The sequence below is a fragment of the Trematomus bernacchii genome, unplaced genomic scaffold, assembly GCF_902827165.1.
Source record: "Trematomus bernacchii unplaced genomic scaffold, fTreBer1.1, whole genome shotgun sequence".
In the NCBI taxonomy this organism is placed as follows: Eukaryota; Metazoa; Chordata; class Actinopteri; order Perciformes; family Nototheniidae; genus Trematomus; species Trematomus bernacchii.
In genome coordinates, this window is record NW_022988066.1 from 3867251 (window position 1) to 3894228 (window position 26978).

The 26978-nt window shown below is 40.2% G+C and overlaps 1 protein-coding gene across 1 annotated transcript in view; it reads right to left on the reverse strand.

Annotated features, from left to right (window-relative positions):
* Positions 1-1118: 1118 nt before the first annotated feature.
* The window catches only part of LOC117474733 (zeta-sarcoglycan), a 283850-nt gene continuing 257990 nt past the window's right edge, over positions 1119-26978 (reverse strand). Inside the window, exons 7-8 of the mRNA XM_034120724.1 lie at positions 23182-23305; positions 1119-3773 (exon numbers count right to left, since the gene is read on the reverse strand). Coding sequence (XP_033976615.1) covers positions 3567-3773; positions 23182-23305 — 331 coding nt within the window. The 3' untranslated portion in view covers positions 1119-3566. The remainder of the gene's footprint in view (positions 3774-23181; positions 23306-26978) is intronic.

The window sequence follows — 26978 nt, forward strand, 5'->3', positions numbered from 1 at the left end:
TTGACAGGGAAGAAAGACAAAAACAAATCTAGAATTTGATGTAAAACAAAAAATGGGGCAAGAAGGAGCGGAAAGCAGGCTAAGATAACATAAACAAAGTGAGGGATTAACAAGGAGAAGAAAAGTCCTGTGTGAGGAGTTAATGAAAACAGAGATAGAGGAGGAAGGGGGTTGTGTGCTGTTGTGAATCATCACTGTTTGGTTTCCCTTTGGATCAAAACGGCTGCAGCCCAAAATAACATAAGCATTAGCTGAGGTGGAGCCTGTTTCTAATGATACTTTGATCGGAATAAATTGGCCTATTCAGAGAATGATCATACTTTATAAGGCAATTGCATTTTCATGGATAAACATGACAATCATTGAAAACATTTGTATATACTGTATCGTGATGTATACTTACCTTTGTTATCTTTGTTCACTCACAGGACTGTCAAAGATGATCTTTATCAGTTATGTATTATGTTATGATATTCAGTGCATGCACTTGGGGCTTTTAAGAGCAATTGTTGTTTACAGTTTCTGTAGGCCGCTTTGTGTTTATGGAGCCGCAGATACTATGGTATAGTTGAATGTATAGGAAGAGGCTACAAAGGAGACTTACAAATGACGTTTGAGCTAATTTTGATGAGATTCCTTGAAGACATTTCTGAGACATTGCATTCACGACAATGGGACTAACATGAGGTTACAGGAACATTTTACCACCACTGTCTAATCAGATTATCCTTGAGTCCGTTTGGACGTTTAGGCCACATTTGAGGCAATTCTCTCCAGGCGTTCCTGTTATATCGTGTTCAGGAGAAAGGGACAAGCAGACACGTAGATTAGACAACATACTGTAAGGTTAGTACAAACAGACAGAAAACCTAAAAACAATCACAAATGTACACTTCATGGCATTACTAAGAACCTTTGTGTCTCTCATTTGTTGAACAAATTCAAACATGAGAAATAATATTAAGTTGTCAGTTAAATATAATGTTATTTAGGTTGTGATCATCAGAGAAGCAATTACATTTCTCTTGGGAACACAGAAACATCCAAGCAAAAATTACAATACACAACACTGAAGAGTCCAGGGATTCTCTTTAAAAACAATATTATTTTATTTTGTATTTTATTGGTATTGTTATATACATGGCATAATTTGTGCTTTTTTATTATCAAGAATAAAACCACAAGGGAACACATCAGAAAATTTAATTTTAAACCAGGATTGAATTGTTATTTTTTCTGCAGGATATACCGAGAGTTCTACAAAAACAGAAGAAAAGGGAAGGAAATGACAGAAAACCATATAGATAGATAAGTAGATTGATAAATATATAGTTTTTCCAGAGACACTTGCAGATGGTCCACTGAGGGTAGTGTGAACGTTCAGACTGTGATGTGCTTTTACCAACAGCAGCAAAGGCACCTGTGTATCACTTGTTTAAAAAAAAGAAAGTATGCCTCAGGGCCTTTTCCAGTTGAGTTCATACACATACAACCAACTCATCCACAATTTCTTCCAGGGGGATTTCTGCCACACAAATTTGCTGATTTCCAGCCATCGCAGATGTTGGACTCTAGGTTAGCCGGCTCGAGGCCATTCACACTGATCCGCCTGTCTGAGAATAATTGACATATCAAAAAATAACCCCACAAAATAATATTTTGGACATTCGGGACTTTTCTTGCTTAGGTTGCTGAACTAAACTATGTAGGGACATTTTTCCTGAAGTTTGAGTTTGGTTTGGCAAAAAGAGATCAGAGAGTCAATAAAGAACCGAAGAGATGAGCTGAAGATATCAGAACATGCTATTCTGTGAGTGATGGGTAAGAGATGAAAGACAAGGTTAAAAGATAAAAAGTGTAAATGAAGAAAAATGTATAGTAAATACAGTATAACCAAAGAAGGGAACAAAAAGGAGTGTGTTAAAAGAAAAAAAAAGGTTTCTCGATGACACAGAACACCAACATGACTGAGAAGAAAGAGGGATTGGCATGAAAGCCCAAATGTCAAGAGTCAGATGAATGAGTGAAAAAGTCTGAGGACCAAGGAACACAGGCCGAAGATATGTATTATGCTCTGTAACTCTATCAAAATTGGACTGGCCGTCTTCCTACTGCTGCCTCTGCCTCACTGGAAGGTTTGACCCGTACCATACAACGGTTGTTCTGCTATAACACCTAACCAATACCACAGTTTTAGTAAAAATGTTTTATTCCATTTGGTTTCTGTCTCTAACAAAAAGCATTGTATGCCCAGGTAAAATCCAGAGAAACCCTGAATCTGGAACTGATAGTTAGTAAAAATGTTTTTCAACCAGTCCTGTGAAGAAGAGCAGAAATACTTTTTTTTACCAGACAGAGAGAGTGGAAAGGCAAAATAAGGTTTTCTTTTGCCAGTCCAGTTTATGTAGGTGCATAGACAAAACAAAACAGCATGGAGGAGGTATAAAGTAGAACAGCAGCAACACATGGGAAGATAAAGCATTAATGAAGGGAAACTAACAGTATTCAAAGAGAAACAAGTACAATATTTGATCTGAAGAAAAGATAACTAAAATAGAATAAAAGTCAATGTAAAAAATAATGAAATCTATTGAGGAAAAAGCCTGATGAATGCAAGGTTGAAGCACAATTATTTGCATTAATAAACCTATAAAAAAAGTGGGGCCCGAGAGCATATTCCTATTAGGTGAAGATTAATGCAGAAGGGTCACACGTTAACATTTGGGTTGAAAGACTAGAGGGGAAGGAGGGGGAAGGCCTTTCTGGTATAGATTGGTCCGTTAGCTAGCCTTAGCTTCCCACTAGACTAAACCGATTTCTGATATATTTGTTAGCTACCCGCAGGGCTAAAACAGGGTCCACACCAATGTCTGATAGCCAACTGAGTCCATGTCCAATCCTTGCTGGCAAGTTTGCAGTCCATCACCATATCTGTTTATCTTAACTGAAGCAGGAGAATGACTTCCAGGACGTTTTTGTTTATACGGTAAACACACAACTCACTTTTCTTGTGAGAGAGTTACGTGTTCTCAGAAAACCCCGAAATGTCATCCTTGTGACTTTCAGAAACCGTCATGGCAGCATTTCAACAATGGCAAAGACAGCCAATTGGAGCCCCAGGGTGAAAATGTCCATCCATGTCCATGAGTAGCATCATACCCATCAGCTAACCTTGGCTTTTGCTTCCCGCCAAGTCATTCCTCCTCTTGACTAGCATTAGCAACTGACCAATCTGTAATATTTAGGTTGGTGGGCTGGCAACTTCTCACCAAGGTTTAGTCCATGTTGATTCAGTCCTTTAGCTAGCATTAGCTTCACACTAAGCCAGAGTCCATGTTCTTTTGGTCTGTTAGCAAGCATTAGCTTCCTGCCAAGCTGTAATCCATATAATTCAACTGGTTAACAGACCTGAACTTCTCGCCATGCCACAATCCATTTTGATTCGGTCTGTTAGCTGGCATTGGCTTCCCACTGCGCCATAATTCATGTTGATTCAGTCAGTTGGCTAGCATTAGCTTCAAACTCTAATAGTCCATGTGTCCGAGGTGTCTGTCGACGCCCCACTCTCAGCTCCAGAGACAAAAGTTACTGGTTGTTTGGCAGGTAGAGCCTTTCTCAGCCGGGGACAGATAGAGCTTGCCGTTAGCGCAGGCACAAAGCTCGTACACAGTCTGTTTGGTGTAGGTGGTACCTGCTGGCGCTCCCTCCAGCGGGTCAACAGCGCTGCCGAGGGGGATGTTGCCCAGTTTGATGGTGTTGGCGTCTAGAAAGATCTGTGGACATGAAAGAGAAATGATTAAGAAACCTTTGATTTCAGAGCAGTGGATGGAGAAAAAAATAAAAACTTAAATAAAGGAAGATCATAAATATAAAACGTTGACACACTGACGTTGATGATACTGCTGTAGGGGACTGAGCTCACATGATTAATCCTGGTGCCTCAAATAACACACACAAAAAAAGTGATGTTGTCTGAAAAAAGGAAAAAGAAACTGGGGTTACGGATAAAAAGAGAGAGAGAGAGCACATTGCCATAGGGGATGACTATACTCGCTGTGGTCGACTAGGGTTGTCATCACAAAAGATCTACTGAGACAGGAAGGGAATTTCTATTTAGAATGGGTCTCTTTTGATAAAGAGTGGGAGTGAACGAGGCAGAGGGCAAGGTAGGTGAAGAGAAACGCACGGGAATCAGTGGGAGAGGAGTGAGGGGAAGACAAATAAAAAGGGGAAAGACAGACACAAGGGAAAGCATGCAGCAAGAAACAACTTCACACAAACAGAGCCATCTTTTAGACCAGATAATTTACTGCAATATCATATTTCTATGTAAACATCTGTCAAAGAATAAAATATTAGAAAAAGCTGATTCATTTTGTCAGATATTTTTCCTAGAAACATCTGGCTATATTTAAAACAAAAAGACAAGAATAATCTTCTAAATAAATCAAGCAGCTTATTAATATTCAGATAAATCAAGATCAGTGACACTGAGTGAGTGTTATTTATGGACCTAGTGAACATTTAGTGATATAAATGGAAAGGCAGAAGTTATTTTCTTGTTTTTCTAAGGCCAGCACTTCACTTCTCTCCACCATTTCTCCCCCCCACTGGCCTCATTCACTGACCCTTACTTCTCCCTGCATTCCTTCAGCTCTTCTCATCTTCAGATTGATACAAGCTGAGATTCTAACGAGAATCATTACACAATCTTGGTTTCTATTGACTGCTGTGCCTGCTTATTTACTCTTGCAATCTTCAGTGTTCAAGGAACATAGCTCTCCCCTCTTTCTCTTACACACACACACACACAGTAACACACACCCAGAGGCCAGGCGATAATCTCAGCAGACATCTGTATCCCCATTATTCATGTTCTTCATTTTAAAAAAGAAAAAATGGAAGTGAAAAAGTGCTCGGAAAAATAGCTATGAGTGCAAAAAGACAGAGAGGAAGAGAGGGGAATGAGAGGGAGTCAGATGAAAGGAAGGCAGAGAGAACATGTCACATTAGAAGTGGTTGGGAGAAGATGGGGGCCACAAAATGAGGGAGATAAGATGAATGAAAGATAAAAGGAGAGGAGAGGAATGAGGGATTCGGATACCCAAACAGCTAGGAACCAATTAGTATAACTAATGATTTCACATTGGCTGACGGGGCATATCTCGGGCTGTATAAACAACACACACCCACACACATGCGCACACGCACACTCTTTCTGCATGATGGAGCAGAGCAGGGGTGTGCTTTAAATGTCTGTGCAGCTTAAAGTAGCACATCTATTATCCATTTACATGGAGATAGATACGCAGGTAAAAGACTGGCAGCTTTAAAGATGGTGTCATAATAGCCTGGAGGTCTTCACTTAGTGATATACTCAAACTCTACAAGAACTCCTGTATTATTCATTTCCATTTTGCAACCTAAAGGGTCCTAGGTGTTTTAAATATATTAGTCGAGAGGCATTGAGGCGATTAACTCATTGACTGTTTCACACCTATCTTACCCTGGAGTTTAAAGGTATGATCATTTGTACTGTGCAAGTTAGGAGGTAGACATGGGGGGAGGGGTTACTATATGTTTTGAATTGAAATGTCTACATATGCACCCAAAATAGGATGTCACCAAACACAGCATGCAGTATCGAAATAATTCAACCACCCTGAAGGTAATACAACCCATCCAAAGCACAATTTCTATGACACAAAATAGTAAATACAATAAACCAACACAAAGAAAATGACCTCATAATACATTTTACCATGTGTTTAACTAATGTACTGACAAAACTGCTGACATTTTTCAGCAACATGGTCCAAAAATGTATATACACATTTATATTCACGTTTCCCAAATCTTAAAAACAGAGGTAGTAGGTGGAAAGTTAGCATGACCAAGAGTCAAAAAATATTTGAGAATTATTTTTTACGTTTGTTATACTGTATGCCATACCTTTTACCATACAATGCCAAGATCATTGTTCAGACCTTAATGGAACAATTCTGTGGCTGTTCACTGACAACTGTTCCACACAGCTCAGGTATTCTAGATATAAAATAGTTGCATACTATTTCTTGCATTTTCTTCCTTATAGTCATATTCCCAAACAGTATTAGGGAAAACAGCTGTTATTCCAGTTCTTAAGTTATTAAAAACACAACAACAGGAACCAAAGTGGCAGAACAGCAAACCTCTTTTAAGCTATAAACAGCCATCTCATTAGCTCGCCATGCCCATTGGTTTTAATAAGACATAGTAACACTGACAACACGACTCTTTACGAACTAGTGAAAAACTAATATGTGCACTTAACACCCCATGTGCCGGGCAAAGGAAAACACCACATCACATCTCTAACTGTCAAGGTATGCCTTTAACAGGTCCCTGGTGCACACCTGCCATCTTCCCTTTGGCTTCCCAATAAAAGCTGCCAGGGTTAGGTCATAGCCTTACAGAGGAGAGGACTCAGTCACGGTTGACAACATAACCCAAATCTAATTCTAACAGCCTGCTTGCCATAGCAATGAAAACCTACAATTAACTTTGGCATGGCGACGGGATGGGAGAATGAGGGGAGATAGGTGCCTGTTTATGTGAGGAAATGCCAATAAAATTACTGGTTTGTCTTCCATAACATTGGTAGCATCATGAAAAACCAACGGAACAGAGAGGAGGGGAACAGAGGAAGGGAGAGATGAGAATGAAAAATGAGGGAAGCAGAGTGCAACTGGAAAGAGGAGAAGGCCATTAGAAGGTAGGGATGAAAGACAAAAAGCAGGATCGATAAAAAGGAGACAAGGGGTGAGAGGTGAGAGGAAGGTGGATTGAAAGAGAGATATGGATGCTATGTAGCAGGCACAATGGACATTGGAGGAGACATACTACAGGTAGACGGATGGATGGAAGTAGAGGAAGGAGAGTGGAAGTCATTTGTTGTAGCTTAAAGTGGGATCAGCGCTGACATTCATCCCAAATGAAAGTGTATTAGGGTGTTAGGTCAGGCTGTTCTTGTCTGTACATGTGAACGTGTGTCGAAGACATGCCTCTGTGAATATAACAGTGTTTGTGAATATGTATAAGGGAGGGATTTTTTTAAGGGCAATACTCTGCATATTTTAAGCAAAATACCTGCATTGTAGTTTTTTTGTAAGATAACACATACATCCGCAAATCAAACAAAAGGGAGATTATTTTTGAATGTACGTCATTCACTTCAATAACAACCCAACAAACTGAATGATTTTAGCTCAAACTATGTTATACTAAACTTAAACAAGTAATCCTGTTGCCTGAAAATAACCACGTCGTTTTATTTTTTTCAATTTACAACATTAATCGCATGTAATCCGGAGGAAAATAATTCTGTTGATAATGTAGGCCTATGCAATGCTTAATTTGATATTGTTAGGATATATATGAATATACATGTAGCAATGCAAGCACATTTACAAAGATATGAGCAATGTTCAAAATGAAAGTGAACACCTATATGAACAAATTATAATTTGGGTCCCATAAATGATTGCATTTCAATCCGAACCTTACAGGCAAACAGTCCCACAAAACTTAACTACATAGCTTTGGGGTTGTCTATATAGTTCACTCCATGTATACATATAAAGCGAGGATGTGTCCCCTTTGCATAGATGTACAAGTGTTGGTGAGTGGCTCGGTGTGTGCATACAGAATGGATGTGTGTCTGAGCCCATCTTCCTCCGACATCAGTTTAGAAAGTACGTGGCTCTGGAGTCAAGGAGAAGGGAAACATGCAGGAAGCGGCAATTATGGAGGGTCAACACATTTTTCATGGATGATTTCCTTTGGCACAGCTGAGGAACAGGCAAAAGAGGGTGGGAGGCAAATATGCTGCCAGAGAGGAGGGGAAGGCTGCGATGAAAGGACAAGCTTTTCTTGGGATAAAAAAGGGGGAAGGGAGGTGGAGGGAAAAAGACAGCAAAGAGGATACTAGGGTTAAAGTGTCTTTGGGGGGAGATCAGGAGGAAGAGCATGTGATGTTGAGGAGTAGCTTAGGAGGAAGACAGGTGACTGAAGGTTAAAGCAGCTGCACACATACAGTAACATATTTCGTTAGTTACAAATACCCAAACACGTTTACTGCAGCTTTCTTTTCATTTTCCCCTGATGTATGTCAGAAGCACAGTACAAACATGTCCTAGGGCAGTTAGTGCTAAAGGGGAACATGCTTTTCATTTTGTAATGTATAATGCAATGTTTATTTTCTTTGCCCTTTTCAGAGTTATAACATTTAATGAATATTTGTGGCTAGGCCTGCCAAGAGTCTGCTGATGAACATTCCCGATTTTAGCTTACTCTGGGGGAGTAAATGACAGTCCATTTCACCTGGTTAATTAAACAAATAAAGTAAATAAACGTTCAATGTTTTGAAAGCACTTGTGTGCCTGCTTTCAAATTTGTATGTAGCATGTCATAGAAGCAGATCAAATTTGATATTCATGTTTTCAGCTTGCATTAGATTTCTCACCAAATCACTTTTTCTAAGGAAAAAGACAAACAGAAAACTGATTTCCTGTTTCCTGTACCCTATACATTTTAGTGTTCTGATTGAAAACAAAATATAATGGGCTCAAAGGACAATTGAAGTATTAAGGATAATGAAACCACATTCAAGTTGCTTTGCTATGATTGCCTAACAAAGAAAGCAGCATGTGTTGCTTATGCTATCAGAATTTCCGCACAAACTTGGGGCAGGCCAGCATAAAATTATAATGACCTGGAACCAAAGTGGACTAGAAAGTGTCAACTTGAAAGTCTTCGACTGAGAGGATGGAGAGAAGAGTGGAGAGAGAGAGAGGGAGCGGTGACAGAGGTTGAAGGACAATAACAGTAACATTTCACCAGCACCACACACATAATTGTGCACACAGAAGAACACACAACTTGCCTAGCCTCATCTCACCTTGACTCCTTTTCTTATTTTCTTTCTCTCTATTGCTCCCCCTGCACTCACACATGGAACATACGCACCCACTCCACCAACACAAATAGGTGGGAGGTTGTGAAGCTATCTGAGTGCATTACACAGACCATTAGGCGCCTTGAATGGACACACGCTGGAATGGGAGCTGACAATGGACTAAATGACAGAGGCAGGAGAGAGACTGACAGTGTAGTAACCCTGATGTAGCGGGACATAAAGCCATATCAGCCTGCTCTACTGTACCATACAGTGACACACACACACAACTGCAAACACAGACAAATGCTTTCATGACTGCATCTACAGGTAGGCAGGAATAAAACGCACAACGCACACAGACAGAAGAAGCAGTCCCAGAATGACGGTGACACAGTTGCGATAGCACAAATAAGAGAGAGAGAGAGAAACAGACACAACTCCCACACACAACGAAAGACTGATAAGGAGTTACATCAGACTGATGGAATAACTAACACACACACATTTATAATGATCGCCTCGGGCCGTGAAACTAATGAATTTTCCAACGTTAATCACACCTTTTGAAAAACACCCTCTTCTCTCAGCTATTGGCAGGTAACAACTAATCTGCTATCCCCCACCCCCCAACACACACACGCACGCACACAGACCCTCAAAGAGTTGAGTTGGATGATGAAAAGAAGTTTTGGAAGTAAACATGGAGGCTCTAGAGATTGAGAAAGGCGGGGACCACACTGTGATCTGAGTGCACTCGTGTGTGTGTGTGTGTGTGTGTGTGTGTGTGTGTGTGTGTGTGTGTGTGTGTGTGTGTGTGTGTGTGTATCCCTGACTATACATGCTCTGTGTGTCTGTGCATTTGGGTGTTTGAGTTGGTGAGTGTGCATGTGGCTATATTCTATGTGGGTGTGTGTGTACTTCTAGTCTATTGCATCCACTTGTTTAAGTGTATGTGCTTATTTTCGTGTGTTGTATGTTCGTGTTTATATGTTTGCTATGACTCAACAGCATTAGTGTGTACGACAGGGGAGTTACCCCCTGCTAGCATTGTAATTCACCCACCATTCTGCCATACCCGCAGGTAAAACAACAAGCAGCGAGAAAAAAAAAAAAAAAAAAAATCCAGTCCCAGTGTACCAGCCCAATAACACCTCCAGGCTACAGCGTGTTAATAAACCCCAGCCTTGTGTCAACAAACAATAAAACTCCATGGTTACCTAACTTTGTTAAAAGTTTTTGTAGTTAACCCGATTTTAACTCGCTTCAGTCAGCAGCAGAGTGAAGCTAACTGAAATTGTTACTATTATGCTTATCAGGAGCACAAACGCAAATGTGCATTCCCGGCACTCTGGTTTTATTACATCTCTGAAGAGTCTTTAAGATAATGATGACAGAGAAGCCATTGGTGTTCAACTTTGACAAGGTGTAATGCCGTATATTAAAGGTATTCATTTAACTTTGTTTACTTGCTATTGTTTATTCTGGAATGAGGCTGACTTTGGTTTGACCTCGTCTGTATTCTTTCTGCTCATTTGCTTCCAACACCAGAGAGGAAACGCTACTGTCCGGTTTTCCAGCATAAACCCATCTCAAATACTGTGTTATATTTAGACTCACTGCTTTGATTGGCACATCCTGACAACTACACCATCCACTCTTCTCTTGTGAGGCGATCAGTCTTCTTCTGTTGTTTCTAAGGTGATAAAAAACCTGGACCTCTTCAACCTATACACTTCAAGAACAAACGGTATTATTAACAGAAACATGTGTCTGGTGAGCCATAGCTGGAGAGGACGGCTTCTCAGGTGAGCAGTCAAGTGAAATAAAACTCAAAACACACACTTGAGGTAGCAGCAGCAATCACCCTTATTTGCTATATATAATATACTGTAACAGTGTTGATGTGCTGAACAACTTCCTTTTCATCAAAGTGATGTCAAATGATGTGCACCGTTTTCTAAGCTTTTATAATATAAATGCATCATCTCCATGTCTATGTTGATTAATAACAGGAAACAGGACACCTCGTGTTTCTTCACCTCTAAATATAACTCATTTATAAAGAAATCCGTGCAGTGTATATGGTACATACACAAATGTATGACCATTTGCAAGAATTACTTTTGTAAAACAGCCCCCTTAATAACAATACCAAGCAGCCATGGTCACAAATAAATCTGCACATGTGCTTTTATGGAGAATATATAGGCTATGTCAGTAGTGGATTTCACCACCACTTTACCAGTAAAGATCTTTACTTTACTCTCACTAGAAAGGGACAGAATGATACCTGGCCTTCATTAATACTCTAGGGCAGCGGTTCCCAACCTTTTTCAACTCAGGGCTCACTTAAGAATCTAAAAAATGTTCGCGGCCCACATTCAACCAAAAACAATACAGAGGCTAAATAAAGTTCTGATTGCTCAATTCAGAACAAGTGACACGTTGTTAATCCAGTAGTACAGACCGCTGTCAAGGACTGTGATGATCGTTGCCGAGGAGGATCAAGAAAGAGAAAGAAAAAAAGGTTAAAATTTAAATAAATCTTAATAATGAATTGTTTCCACACAAATCATAATGTTTTGCAAATTATTTGGCGGCCCACTTGCAATGCGTTCGCGGCCCACTAGGGGGCCGTGGCCCACATGTTGGGAACCAACACAGTCTCACTCCCTGAACGTCCAAGAACGAAGCTTGGTCAGGGTCCTTTGGCGTGCAATTGTGACGCACCGAGTCTCCTTCAGCTTCATAAACGGACGCAAAGAGCTTTCAACTGATTGCAATGTATTCCCATCGGCAGCGGTATTTGACGCACCACATCCGTCCATGTCGGCGGTAGTTAAAGGCAATGTGAGCGTCCATTCCTATCGTGTGCGCCAAGGTTACGCCGAGCATCAAACAGCACTTTGAAACGGAATGAAGCCCAACGACGGCACACTATCCAAAACATGATTCGAACGAGTCCACCCCACCATAACTACACATGCTGGCTATTTGTTTGTTTCGTAACATGTCCTATGGCGCGTCTCTACTCAACGTCAATTGCATAAAAGGTTTTACATGTCACACTTTATATGATGAACATTTATGACATTAATGTCTATGGTGCTATTTTACGCAACATTCCATGCCAACACACTCTCACTCCATAAACGTCAAGGAGCGACGCTTGGTCAGGGTCCCGAGGCGTGCAGTTGGGACGCTCCTAGGCTCCTTCAGCTTCATAAAGGGATGCAAATAGCTTTCAACTGATTGCAATGTATTCCCATCTGCGGCGGGATTTGACGCTCATGGAAGCACGGCATTCGTTTGTGTCGGCGGCATTTAAAGGCAATGTGAGCGTCCATTCCCATTGGATAACGGAGAATTGTACACCCGGAAGTAAGTATTCCCCTTACTGTCGATTGATTTGACAGTGATATCTGCACTACTCATCAACTAAAAAACACCAGATTATCCTTGTTAATTACACAACATTGATTGGTTTAAATTGTGTACAATGCTTTTGTATTTTTCCCCTTCGATTCGGAGAAACAAATATTTTTTCGGAGTTTAGGATGGCAGAAGACACTACACTACCCAGAATCCCCAGCTATCGTTTAGGACTACACCATGTGCTCTGTTTGACAAACCCCGTGATTAGTTCTCAAGCTCTGTGATTGGTTGACCTGCAACTGCATTCCATATGAAAAAAAACTCCTCCGTCGAAGCTTCAAAAGTAGAACATTGCTCTACTTTTGCAGCGAGCACCGCGAGCAAAGCTACGCTGCACAATGCAGTTCGGCGAAGCGTGACGTCACCCCATTCAAAGTGAATGGGCAGAAGCGTTGAAGCGGCAACGCACGCCGCCGTGTGTAGGCGGCGTGAGAGAGAAAGAGAGACAGAGAGAGAGACAGCGAGAGCGAGAGAGAGCACACCTTTATCTATTTAATTTAGCCTAGTTGTAAAAAATAAAGTAAGAAATCATTCCAATGTGTACTATAGGACAGTCAAAAATAAATAAACAGTTTAAAAGGGGAGTGATTAGTAAAATATGCATAAATAAAAAGAAAGAATGCTAACTAGGTAACATAAGATAAGAATAATTTAAATTTAAATGATTTGTTATTGGTTGTGATCATTCTAAAGATGTTTGGATTATTGAAAAGTATACATCTCCCTTTCATATGAGTGTTGAGAGCTGTATCCATGAATTCATTTTGTGCTCAAAGTGCACCAGATTGATGCATTTAACTTCAACATGTAAAGAAATGTTTCAAACAGCACACAATACCAAGCAGCCATAGTAAAAAAAAGAGGAGTAAAAGTAGCTCACGACTTGTTTTATTTTTTGAAAGTAGCTCTCATCCTAAAAAAGGTTGGAGACCCCTGTTATAGAACGATACATCTGACAATTTTAAGCTTGGCCTACCATTTTATTGGAGCGACGAGGAACAGGTGGGGCTTGAAAAGTGGGGAATGACAGAAAAAGTTTGAGAACCACTGCTGTAAGTGTAAGGATTAGTAACGTATTGTGTTTATGTGATGACATTTGGAGATGTTTAAACACAATGAGAAAATGTGTTAGCATTCGTGCTAGCATTTGCGTTAGCATTCGCGCTAGCATCAGCATACACGGTAGCGTTAGCAATGCATACATGCTAGCGTTAGCCATACTAGCCTGTACTATACATGCTTATTGCACAGCTAACATTAGCTATATTTACCTTGTTTACACTTAATGGTCCTTTGTGTTAATCTGTGTATGTTACATTTGCATGTATGCCATCATTAAGTGCCTTGTAACTTCTTTGTTTATAGTTTCACTCCGTTTGAATGTCAGTGGACTGCAAATAAGTCAATAAAGGAGCATGGCTGCTCATTCCCTGGCTCTCAAAAGAGTTTGGCTGGCTGTTTAATCTATGTTCACACTGAGACAGTACAACACAGAGAGAACAGTACACCTATTGTGTAAGTACATACAAGCAGGTCACACAGTATGATCACAAATACATAAACTCTCTAAAATCTCTCTAAAATCAGTTTATATAAAAAGAAGTACAGGCTGCATTATGTGTTCTCAGCCTTGGAGAAACTTGACATGTTTTGGGATGTGTCTGAACCTCTCTTTAGTGGCTCATTAATAAAACAGATATTTCAACGTGTGCCTATACTTTGTTCATGTACTGTTGAGGTTAATGTCAGTAGTGGTGTGCTATAATGTATTTACAGTGTGAAGAGGAGGCAACTTTAGAATAGGGAACCTGTTCAGGTCAATTAGAGTCAAACTACTAGCGTATTGGTTATGAACAAGTCTTCACTTTAAAATAGGGAACATGTTCTTAGATATAAATACCTAATTAGAGTCAAACTACTAGCTTATTGGTTATGAACAAGACTTCACTTTAAAATAGGGAACATGTTCTTAGATATAAATACCTAATTTTGAGTTATTTAGAAGCAATTAACACTTATAGTTTAATGTCTTGTCACATAAGAATAGATCATATTTGTTAAGTGTTATTATGGGAGAATTACTATTCTTGTGGCACTACTGCCTTATTAGGCCCATATTGAGCAGAGCATATGAAGACCAAAACTCATGTGCAACAACTTCCTTATTTGCAATAAATAAGCACTAATTAGAGGGTTATTGAGGAAAAACTCTCAACTAATGGCTTATTACTTGTAGAATATGGTCATGTAGAATAAGGCATTAATAAGTGTTTTATAATGACTAATAAAGAGCCAATATACTGCTAATATGCATGTTAATTAACAACTAGTTGATGGTTAATTTGTGTACCTTAATATAAAGTGTTCTCCGAATCGAAGGGGAAAAATACAAAAGCATTGTACACAATTTAAACCAATTACTGTTGTGTAATTCACAATGACACTGTGGTGTTTTTTAGTTGATGAATAGTGCAGATATCACTGTAAAATCAATCGACAGTAAGGAGAATACTTAGTTCCGGGTGTAAAATTCTCCGTTATCCAATGGGAATGGACGCTCGCATTGCCTTTAACTGCCACCGACATGGACGGATTCTTGGACGTTCAGGGAGTGAGACTATAGGCTCGTTTGAGATGAGCGAGGCCGACGCAGACCTGCACAATTGCGACCGCCGTCTTGCTAGTGCGTTGCATGATGGTTAGTCATTTTGTCCGACTTGCTCTGGAGGCTCCACTGCATGAGACGTTGAAATCTCGCGGGACAAAGACGCCGGCAGCCTTGAGAGCGAGGCGGAGTAGTTTGTCTCCATGGGCTGCGGAAGTGAAATGCTTGATGGGAAACGACTAGCTGGTATATCGAGCTGAGCGCTCATTGGTGGTTTTTACCCCGTGCTGGTGATGAAACTCTCCAATTGGCTCCGCAAAAGTTTTTTGTTGTCTTGTGTCAGTTTTACGTCGTCACTTCCATTCACATTTTTCATCATTGTTCCACAATGTTTATCATCATGAAATTAATATCTATATATTTTATACTATACTTGCACTACTTAACGTTTTCATACTTTATATATCTTAGCATATTCATACACACTGTTAATCCTGTTAAGCCCCAAGCCTGTTTTTCAGGTCTCAGGCTCGAAAATGACATTTCCACAACAAATGACAATAACTTCACTTCTAAAAGGGGTAAATTAATAATCTTTTTTCTCAAAGTAATGATAAACCTGTGAGTTGGATGTAGAAAAGTCAAAATCAATATAGAATTGTTTTTATTTGAAAGAAAATTCAGATTGAACATAGTAAAAAAATTTAAATGATCGTGTCCGCCCAAAAAAAAAACATTACTTATAGTGAAAACCACCCTTGGATGATGGGATAGTAGACTAAAAGCTTTAGGAATCCAAAGTACAACATATAATAAGTACCCTGTATCAAGATTGATGCAAAACAAGTGACATTTGACATTTTTAGAGAGATTTAGCACAAAAAAACCCACCTCTGGGGTAATTTGGGCTGATCTGGGCGTATTTGCCGTTTCTCTGGAACCCATTGGTCGATTTAGATGATTGACATCTCTTTTGAACCGTTAGAGCCAATATAATCGAAGGAGAGGTTCCACATACACACACACTTTACCATTGAGAAGTGGGGGCTATGCGCAGGCAGTTTGCCCAAAGTGAAACCTATTTTACGCTCTGAAATCTGAAAACTGAAAGCTAGCTTTATTGCTGATGGATTATCAGAAATCATTTCAAAGTGACACAGACACATTGGATTAACCTATGGATTAACCTTCAGCAGCGTTTTTATCATTTGAATGCCATTGAAGACAACTTTTTTTGTGCCGTTTTTGCTACCTAATGCTACGTGTTGTGATGTCTGTTTTTGTTTCTCATGTCGCAAGTTTTTTTTTTACTGATACCTATAGCATCTGTGTAATCTCACGATGCTAATCGATGGGTTGGATGTGCAGTTACGATAAGTAATAAGGTTGTTTATACCGTGAGTTCTGTGCTAACGGTGTTAGCATCTTTTCGCTCAGGGCTAATTCAGAGGCTCAGCGTTAGTCTTGTGTTTTCTTTTGCAAAAAAATGTTCATATCATCAGTTAGCTGAGTTTCTTCCCGTTACATGGATATGAAACATTCATAGTTTATTAAATCTTAAGAAGCCCTCAGACACTGTTGCTTGAAGATGTTGTGGTTTCGGCCCCTTCGGCGGGGTCCATGGGGCTTAACAGATACTGTTCATACTGCTCATATAGGCTACTGTGTATATCTAGTAGTGTATTCATACCCCTCACTGTTTATTCATCATTCAATTCATTCTATATTTTATTCTGTAGATTGTGTACATTACTTTTCACTTTACTGCTTTTTGCACTCCTGGTTAGAAGCTAAACTGCATTTCGTTGTCTCAGTACCTGTAATCTGTGCAATAACAATAAAGTTGAATCTAATCTTGAGCAGGAACAAATGTATTTACTTAGTACATATCTGACATTAACGATTAAACACATTTGTGCATTCTTTATAAATGCAAACCGAGTCATGCCGACTCCAAGCTGTCCGACTTCAGGCGAGCTTTTTGAGACCTCCCCCAGCTGCAATCGGCTATTCTCGTCTACTTTCGAGGCGAGCCGCAGCTCATCTCAAACAAGCCTTATGTTGTGGGAACCGCTGCTCTAGGGTTTACAGTCATATGCATGTGCTTCCCAGTGAAACCACACACTATTACTGGTGTAACTTGTGTGACCTACTCCAGGGCATTTCGAGAGTATTTGCTTAGTATGTTGTAGTATCACTCCTTGGAGAGCAATGCTGTGCTTTTCTGCTTCTAAATTTACTAAGAGCAAACATCAAAATGTAACCATTTCACACACTAATTGGAGCGCTTGCTTATCACGCTGCATTGGACCTATTCTGCTTGACCGCACATATAGCCTTGCTGACTCTATAAGTGTATTAAGGAGGAGGATATTATATTTCACGCCCTATGACAAGGATCCTGTTTAATAATAAGGCTATGATATAAAAAAAACCCTAAGCCATCCATGGAAATAAAAGTTAACTTTAATGATTTTAGCCAGCCAACTTACAATTAAAACACATTATCTGGTTTTCTATGGCTGATAACTGGAAATTATAAAAATAGGACTTTTTCAACAAATGTAGGTTCCATGATTGAGTTTGCAAGAGTATCTATTCCCCAAGGAGTTGTCTGTTAAAATGAATGGGGAGTGAAGCAAAACAACTTCTCCAGTATGAAGACAGACAGAGGTTGAGAATGAGTGATGCACAAAAGTTGCTGACAAAAGCTGTGGGTGCATAAAGCGCATATCATGAGACGAGAAGAAGAAGGGATAGATTGATGGAAAGTTACCGTAGAGACAATCAACAAAGAGACGAGTGCGGCGCAGTGAGAGGGTGAACAAACTTGAAGAGAGAACAAAATGAATGGACAAGCAAGAGAGATAGTGAATTAATGTAAGATAGAAAGGAAGATATAGAGAGAGAGTGAAAAAAAGAAAAAGAAACCAGGAGGACTGCAGGAATCCTGAGAGGATCTGTCAGCTCTCGTTGGCTTTGATTTTAATGGAAGCCAGCGCTCCTCTACCTCTAACCCATTTGGCTCTAATTCCAGCGCAGCTTTCCAACTTTTTAAACTTTAATGGCCCCTTCTTAACTGCCAGCTGCTGACAACATTGATTTGGCTTTAAGCCTCGCTGTCCTGCACGCCTTTATTTTCTCCTGCAAAATCGACAGAAACATCTATTTTCTGCCATCCTCCTCCACCTCCTACTCATCCGATCCTCCTTCTATCCTCCGTCATCCGCTCTCCTGTGTTCATTTGATGGTGTCAGCGGTCGGGGAAAAGCTTGTATGAGAACGGATAAAAAGAAACACTATTTGGATAAGCCTTTCTGTTTAGGGGTGGAGGAATTTCCACCTATTTCAAACGGCTGTGTTGGTAGACAGGGAGGTGATACATTCGTTGCAGACAGTGGGTGAGATGTTTTTTTGCGCTGCACATAAATGAAGCGGTATCTGATTACACAATATATAAGCAAAGTTACCATTGCTGTGCTAAGTCGTGGCACTTTGCAGACTAAACAGAATCTTGTAATGTTTCCATCTCTGAATTTGCAGTTGATAATACATTACAAAAAATAAAATATAAAAGGACAACGCTAATTATCTAATCTGTGACTTTGGCTATAGGCAGGGGACAAACTGTATGTCTGTTGCTGGGAATGTTACTTGTCTTATACACCATTCGACGCACATGGCAGCAATTTAAAACCGTTATAAATTGGGAAACCATTAGTTTTCCAGGAAAAAAGCAAAAATGAACACTAGATTAAGAGTTAGCAGTGGGAATCCTGCCCTTCCCACTGATCAAAAAAGGATAGCTCCCACAATCCTTGCGGAGTTTGAGACAGCAGGAACAACTGTCATAAATAATCGACTTATTATAACTTGACAGGTAAGCAGGGTGGTGCTCTAGTCTAGACTGTAGGAGGATCAGTCAATAGTGTAAAAACATTTACCAGTTTAATTGTTATTTATATAAGTTAAGTTGCTGGCGCTCAATTGAATCACTTAATACAAAATACTGAGTCCACATTATTTTTGGGAATATGAAGACAGCTTTCCAACAGCTTGCCATTGGACAATCGAATAATTCTGTAGTTAAATATAATTTATGTTACAATTGATTGTGCAGTGAAAATGTCTAACATGCCATACATGCAGGTCTGAACAATTAGTAAACTGTTGGCAGTCATTTTCCTAGCTATTCCGGTCATGGTTAGGACAAATCTGTATATCTGCCAGGAGCATGCAGAGCTCGATGGGGTTAAAAAAGGGCATAGCTGCAAGAGGTGATGTGAAATTATAACGTTTTATTGAACTGCATATAATGAATCAAGGAAGTGTTAAATCAAGCAGTGAGACAGTATCAAAATGATATGTAAACGTTTATAGGAATTCAGGCTAATCTACCAGTACCGTATCTTGATATTGTATATTGATTGATCGGTAGCTCGTCAATCGGGGCATCCCTAATATCAATCTTCTTGTAAGTTCCTTGTGGTCCAGCTCAACAGAGGTCTCACTCTTTACTGTTTAGAACGCAGTTTGACATCAAGTCTTAATTATATTTGACAGTTTGATTGTTAAAGTTAATCACATGAATAAGAATTATAAGATCACAAATGCATTTATTCTAGGACATTTTGAGCTGTATTTGAGCTCTACCTAAGTGAACAGAGGTTTTTCATTTATTAGTTCTGTTCTATCTGGCCAATGGGTGCCATCGTAGGGCTGGTGGGGTTTGTCCTTCATTTTTTCCAAGTCTCTCCAAGGTCCCACCCCACAATCCTTGTTACAGACTGTTTCGTGCTATTGTTCACCATCAATACGGGGACATCTATGTATGCAGGAATGACACAGGAAGAGCGTGAGAGAGAGAGAGTAGATGAACAAAACAGCCAGAGACAAAATAATACATGAAACAGAGGGAGAGAGAAAGAACGCGATGACTGAAAAGAGGTAAAAATTGTAATCCCCTCCCTGTTCCTTGGGAAGTGACAGCCGCAGTGATGTATAACCCTGGCAGTGGAAAGTTAATTAGATAGGCTGGGTTACTAAGAGATGAAGGACTGTGAGGCTGAGAAGGAGAGGCGGGGGGCGTAGGGATGAGAAGAAGATTTAGGAGAAGAAAGTTAAAATAACAACCAAAAGAACAAAAGAGAAGGGTAGGGAGATGGTACGAGATGAGAGGAGTTAGAGGCAAGAAGGAAGAAAGTAGAAAATGGGGGAACATGGGAGAGACTGAGAGATATGACAAGTAGAGAGTTAATATGGAAATGTGAGAGGAGTGATAGGGAAAGGAGAAGGGAAGTTTAAATAAGAGGCAAAGGGTCTTGGTATTCAGTCAAATGGAGCCATAACAATATGATAGACACACACGCCACAATGCAAAAAGGCAACCACAGCTGCAAACCCAACATGAATTATAACAACTGTCCCTCTCTGACAGTGGCACCCCTTGTGCTCGGCTGAAGGACACACTTCAATATGTCATGAGCACCGCTGAGCTGGTGATTGCTGCCCTCCATAAAGGGAAGTGCCTGACATGGACCATAAGAACAGGATAAAAACAAATCCTGTCAGACCTTCACACTCAGGCAACTAACTGCCCCCAAAATGATTTCCTTAGAAGACACTACCCAATCTTCGGAACCATGACTCGCCTTGAGTTTTAAGTACTTCTTCTACTTCTATTAAGAGCGGAGGTTGCGCTAGACTTTTTCACTGCCCGTCATTTTGACGGACAGGATCGTAACGTAACGTCCACACGGCAGCGTCGCGTTGAAGCTTACCGGTGGGCGTGTCTGGCGTGGACCAACAACCAATCACATGAATCTCCCGCCCCGGACACACAAGCACACGGTTTGATTGGCTAGAGCTTGTACTGGCACGTCACGCTTTCCGAACTGCATTGTGGTTCTGTCGCGTCGCTTTGCCTCCATTGCTTTGCACGCTCGTGAACTGTTAGCGCCGTGTTATGCATGCCGGCCACTGCACCTCGCGGGAGCGCGCACGGCGTAAAGCCAAAATTCACAGACATTTCAATGATTTGTACGGCAAAGTTAGGTTTGGAAACTATATCATTTCCTTTTTGGCGGGCATGCATAACACGGCATAACACCGGAGCCTCGCCGCGGGGAAACTTTGGCACTGTTCCGAGTCTGCTTTCAGATTCTTCCGTCATTGTTAAAAAATAGACGGAAAATATTCGGTTAACGCGACCTCTGATTAAGAGTAATCCTGCACATAACCTGATATGATGTTTTATAAAAAAAAGGTTATTCCCAATATTTAATGTAAGTGGCATTAGCTAAGCATGGAAGTAAAGTTTAATACATCAATAACAGCTGGGTTGAAGTCCAGTGATTTTGGACCCACCTAATTGACTGACACCCTACAGACTTTGATACTACTTTCTACTTCCTGGTTCTCGATTACTTGGATTATATACAAATTGATTCTGTGGGATATATTCCATTTTTTATTATTAATTGAGTATGACAAAAGCCAAGTATACGTTGTTTTGCATGACATCCACAGCTTCAAGGTTGTGAAGTACTTTAACAAACATGTGGGATGGAGATTTACTAATTTTAAAATAATTGTTGACTGATCCGTTGCAGCTTGGATGATAATACATCAATCCACCTGACACACTAATGAGCTATTGATATTGAATTATATGCAATGAAGTACTTTGACTTGATGAAGAAAATCTTTCTACTTTTTAGCAAAAAGTGCCACATTTCCCAACAAATGGAAATACTTCCACGAAATTGCACTTAACAAGAAAACTTAGTAACTGCACCAGCAGTTGATTGTCTCTATCTAACAATTTCTTTGTTGTGTTAGGTTCATAATTTTTGTGAGTATTTTGTTTAATTTAGTACATCTACATTAAAGGGCAATGCCTTTCTATGCCATTCTGCCTGGATGCAAATAAGTAATATCTTTGAAAAATACACCATATTTTACCAGAAGGTGATTAAGTGTGGAATTTCCACCAAAACATTCTGTCTTATTATTTGATTACAAATAAGCCAGAGGTAAAAAATATTTTTGAAAGAGGGCAGGATAGAGTCTAGACTCGTAGCATTATACTTTTTCTGTTGTTTTCAGGGACTTCTATATCTATGTGTGTGTCTGTATGTATGTGTGTGTGTGTGTGTGTTTTTGTGCGTGACTGACAATGACAGTAAGTGCGAGGTACACGAGGAGGCCATTCTTCTGTTAATTACTGAGTTAATGACAACCCATGCTCCAGCGGACACGCAACATGGCAGGCTGATGCATACACACACATATGCCAACACACGGACACACACACAGAAGGATAATGTCTACTTCTGTGCTCACCCAACGTGGCAGGCTGCTATGCAGAGAGCTTGACAGTGGAATAGCAGGCTAACAATGATACACACACACAGACACACAAACACAGCAGCAGCAACTGACAGGGAACCTCATCAAACCAGCTTTAATGAAGTCACTTCTCCCAAATAGAAATGGGGAAGAAAGGAGGGATGAGAGGAGGAGGGGAGAAAAGGAGGACAAGGTCGCCTGGATTGATGACGCTCATTAGCCTAATAAGGTACTTTAATGAAGCGGCCCAACACTATAGCGTGCCATAGATTCTGAAGACACACACAAGTAAATGCACATGCACACAAACCTCACTATTTTGGTTTGTGTTGTCCCTTGTATTTAAACCAACACATTCTCACTCCCAACTCGGCCTATGTTGACGTTATGTCAGGGTCCCTGTCGTCAATTTCCAACGCAAGGGGGGGCCCTTTAGTGTCGAGTTTCAACTATCAGGGTGTCCCATTGACTTGCATAGAGCTCCCTGAACATTGGTAATAGACGAGTTGGGATCGCGGCGAAATGCTCTCCGCAGATCCATTCTCACTGCGTTTATCAACCTTTTTCTAACTCAATATCAAGCCAAACTTATTGTTTTTACTTCTTTATTTTAATTGTATAATGTCGGACTTTTGTTGCTGTCAGTTAGGGAGAGAGTAGGGGCTCAGAATACTGAAATCTGTATTGTTTCATCGTTTTTTCCTTCTAATTTTGTATTCTTCTCTAAACCACACACTGTTATTTACTCAACAATAAGACACAATTATCCTTGTGTTTATTTATTTATTTGATTGTATAATGTCGGACTTTTGGAGTCAGGGCAAACACAAGCCCCAGATGTCAACACACTCACCTCTCCTTCTGAGGACTGCAAGAGGAGGTCTTTCCTACAAGACGCTGTGAAGTCTCCCACTCCAGCGTTGACCTCCACCCCTCTGGGGGCCTCCAGGGTCAGGGTGCGAGTTGGCGACTCCAGCCTGATAACAATAAACACACTTTAGTCATGCTGAAAACCTGGAAAATACACTTGCAGACACATAAAGTGAACAGATATCTGGGTTTTGGCCTGATGCTCGAGCTACCATTCGACTATTACAACAGGATTAATAATGAATTGACAGTGTTCTCAATCCCCCTGCTGCTCAATCAAAAGCAGAAGAAGGCTATGGTTGTACAGGTAAAGCTAGAATAACAAATGGAAAACCAAGACTCCCTGAGTCAATGTTTAGTCATGACAAAAGACCTCCGTGGAGTACACCCCTCTGGAGTTACATGAAGCAAAACATTAAAAATACATGCTGCTTCTTGAATACACTATTTAAAACCAAAATAGTTAGTAAATGCATATTTGTTGCATGTTTTATTTTTGGGCTCCCTTATTCGTGTTGGATTGTTTCCAAATAAGCATATTTGGGAAAATGGTTACAGTGACTTCTATGAAAATAGAACCTCTCAAAATGACATACATATAATCATGCAATTACAATTGTCTGTATAAGCCAGGAATATATCAACACCACAATGTTCTTAATAAATGAATTACTGTAAGTCAAGATAATTTGAATCTACCTATCTATAACTGGCTAAATAAACTGATTTTAAGGTTCTCAGTGACATGATGGGCACTCTCAGGGATTCTGGCTCAACAACACAGTGATGTTGGGAATTGTTCACGGACACTTTTATGTGTCAGTGACACTTTTATTCAAGAACAACTGAGTTTTCATTCACATTTTAACCGTCATGTTTTACTTTGTCCTTCATAAAACCTACAGGAATGAATATGAAGAATGAAGTATTGTTATACTGCACTGCTCCAAAGAGCTACGGCCATGGTTGGCATCATTCCCCTTGGAGCGTAAAGGGTCAGTAACTAAGCCTGCGACTCAAAGTTGAAAACAATATGAGATGATTAAACAGCTTGGTGGTGTTAGGTAAGCACAGGGCTTCGCTCAAGGGCATGTTGGCAACTGAAATAAAAAGAAAGAGCACTTTCAGCAAAGCAGACAGAATTACAATATATGAAGAGTGAGTACAACAACATTTTAATTGTATTTAACCTTTATTTAACCAGATAAAAAGCATTGAGATAAAATCTCATTTACAATGCTGACCTGGCCAAGAAGGAAGCAACGTTACTCATTTTTACACATAACACAGACATATCAAATACAGAGAACACAACTAAGTAAACAAAAAAAACAAAACGAAAAGCAGTCACTACATTGTGCACATTTGGGACAGTAAGAAAGGTACTACTTATTACTGCAAGAGCAGCTGGTGGTAAGGACCTCAGACAACTTCAATTTAAAACAGGCTACTTATATATAAGTGCCATCAGTTTGAGGCTTGATTGAAGGTCATTCCAAGATCAAGGACCAGAATGAAAAAGACTCATTTTTTCAGCCTCAGTCCGCACAGCAGGTAGTTGGAACCGTATCCAGACACTGGATCTGAGGTTGTAACGGCCCGTCCACACAGCGGCCTGCGTTGAAAGCTTCCCCATTCACTTTGAATGGGGTGACGTCACTTTTTGCCGAACTGCATTGTGGGAAGCGAAGCGGAGCTTTGCTGGCGTGGCTCGCTGCAAAAGTTGAGCAATGTTCAACTTTTGAAGCCTCGGCAGAAGCGTCAGCCATTCGAATCATATGCCAGTACAAGCTCTAGCCAATCAAACCGCTGCTTGTGTGTTAGGGGCGGGAGATTCATGTGATTGGTTGTTGGTCGAGTTTCAGACACGCCCGCCGGCAAGCTTCAACGCACGCCGCTGTGTGGACGGGCCGTAAGAGTCACAAACTGGAGCAAATCTGGCACATATGTACAGTGGAAGCTGACCTAAAATGGCTTTATAAATTATATCACCGTAGGCAAGCTGGGACAGGAATAAGCCAGAGACCAACCTTTTACGGGAAGAAGTTGAAAAACAACATTTAAGTCTATAAAGGAAGCCAAGAGTGAATTTCAATTTCTTAGTTAGAACTTCAATGTGGTGTTTAAAGTTTAGATTTCTGTCCAACCAAAAGCCCAAATATTTGTATGTATCGACAAACTCAACAACTGCATTAGCTGCAGCGTGATAAAATCAGTTTTTAAATTGGAAATGGCCATATCCAGAGAAGGAGCACATGAGTATACAATAGTGTCATCAGCATACATATGATAGGTAGAAAATTGCATCTGATTACAAATATTGTTTACATATAATAAAAAGAGCAAGGGCCCCAAAATAGAGCCCTGTGGAACTCCCTTCTCCAAGGTGACAGGGTCAGAGACAGAACTACCCAACCGGACGCATTGAGTACGGTCGGTTAGATAACTCTGAAACCAGCAAATGGCGTTATGACCTAAACGAGACCTCAACATAACATTAGACAGAATGTGGTGATCTACAGTGTCGAATGCTTTGGCTAAGTCAATAAACAATGCAACACAAACATATTTTTTATCCAAAGCAGCCTTAATATCGTCTAAGACTTTCAGACTGGCAGTCACAGTACTGTGCTTTGATCTGAATCCAGATTGCATAGGGTTAAGGATGTTGTGTGAATTTAAAAAAAGTTGTAGCTGAGTAGAAACTAGGGACTCAAGAGTCTTTGATAACACAGAAAGATTTGAGATAGGACGATAATTATTCAACTCAGTGGGATCACCAGCTTTCAAGAGGGGCGATACAAGAGCTTGCTTCCACACAGCTGGCAGTGTGTGAGTGGACAGGGAGGGATTCAAAATATCAGTAACTGGTTGAGCTATAATCTGAGCTGCAATTTAAAAAAAGAAAGGATCTAGGCCATCAGGCCCGGCAGAATTTTTAGGATCAATTGAGTGCAAACCGTGTAAGACTTCAGAGACCGAGAAAGAAGCGAAATCAAAAACAGGGGAGTTCATCTCTTGACTATGGCTGTGTGTACGACCAAGCAGAGTCATGACTTTGCTCATCAAAAATGTGACCAGCATTTTTTAAGTGAGCATTAAAGGCAATAGACATATCATTTGTATCTGAAATAAAAGAATCACTGACCTTCAGTTTTTGAGGGAAACTAGAAACCTTCTTGTTCTGAAGTGATTTAATTGTTTTCCAGAACTTATAATGGTCATTAAAACAATCAGTGGTTAAGCTCAGATAGTAATCAAACAGTGATCATATAAGAACAATTGATTTACCATAAGGGTACTTTCCCAACAAGCTTTGTTCAAAGGAACTTCATAAGGTTGGTTTACCAATCCCTATTGAAGCTTGGAGGGAAGAGGTATCGAGCCAAAGGGTATACTGAATGTATGACGTGCGTTCAGTCTGTGGCCAATCAACAGAGAGACATAAACAAGCATCAGTGCCTCGGCCAAAGGCACTTTGTCTGGGTGTGACCATACCAAGCTTCCTCTGTTAATGTCCTTCAGAAAATGTATATTCTCCTCACAGGCCTTTGGTGAGTAATAATTCTCAATTTCAGGGGTTTCGATCTGAAGAACCAAACATTAGCAAATAGAAAAAAGCTCCCTTGGTCGTGTTTTTTCCTTGTTTGGCTGCACCCGCGTAATGGACATATAAAGACATTTCGGTTCCAACGGGATCCTTTCTGCTGTTTTAATTTTCAGGATGTTCGAGTTTCATTAGTTGGTCGTTTTTAATTTATTTAAAAAACGATTCACCTT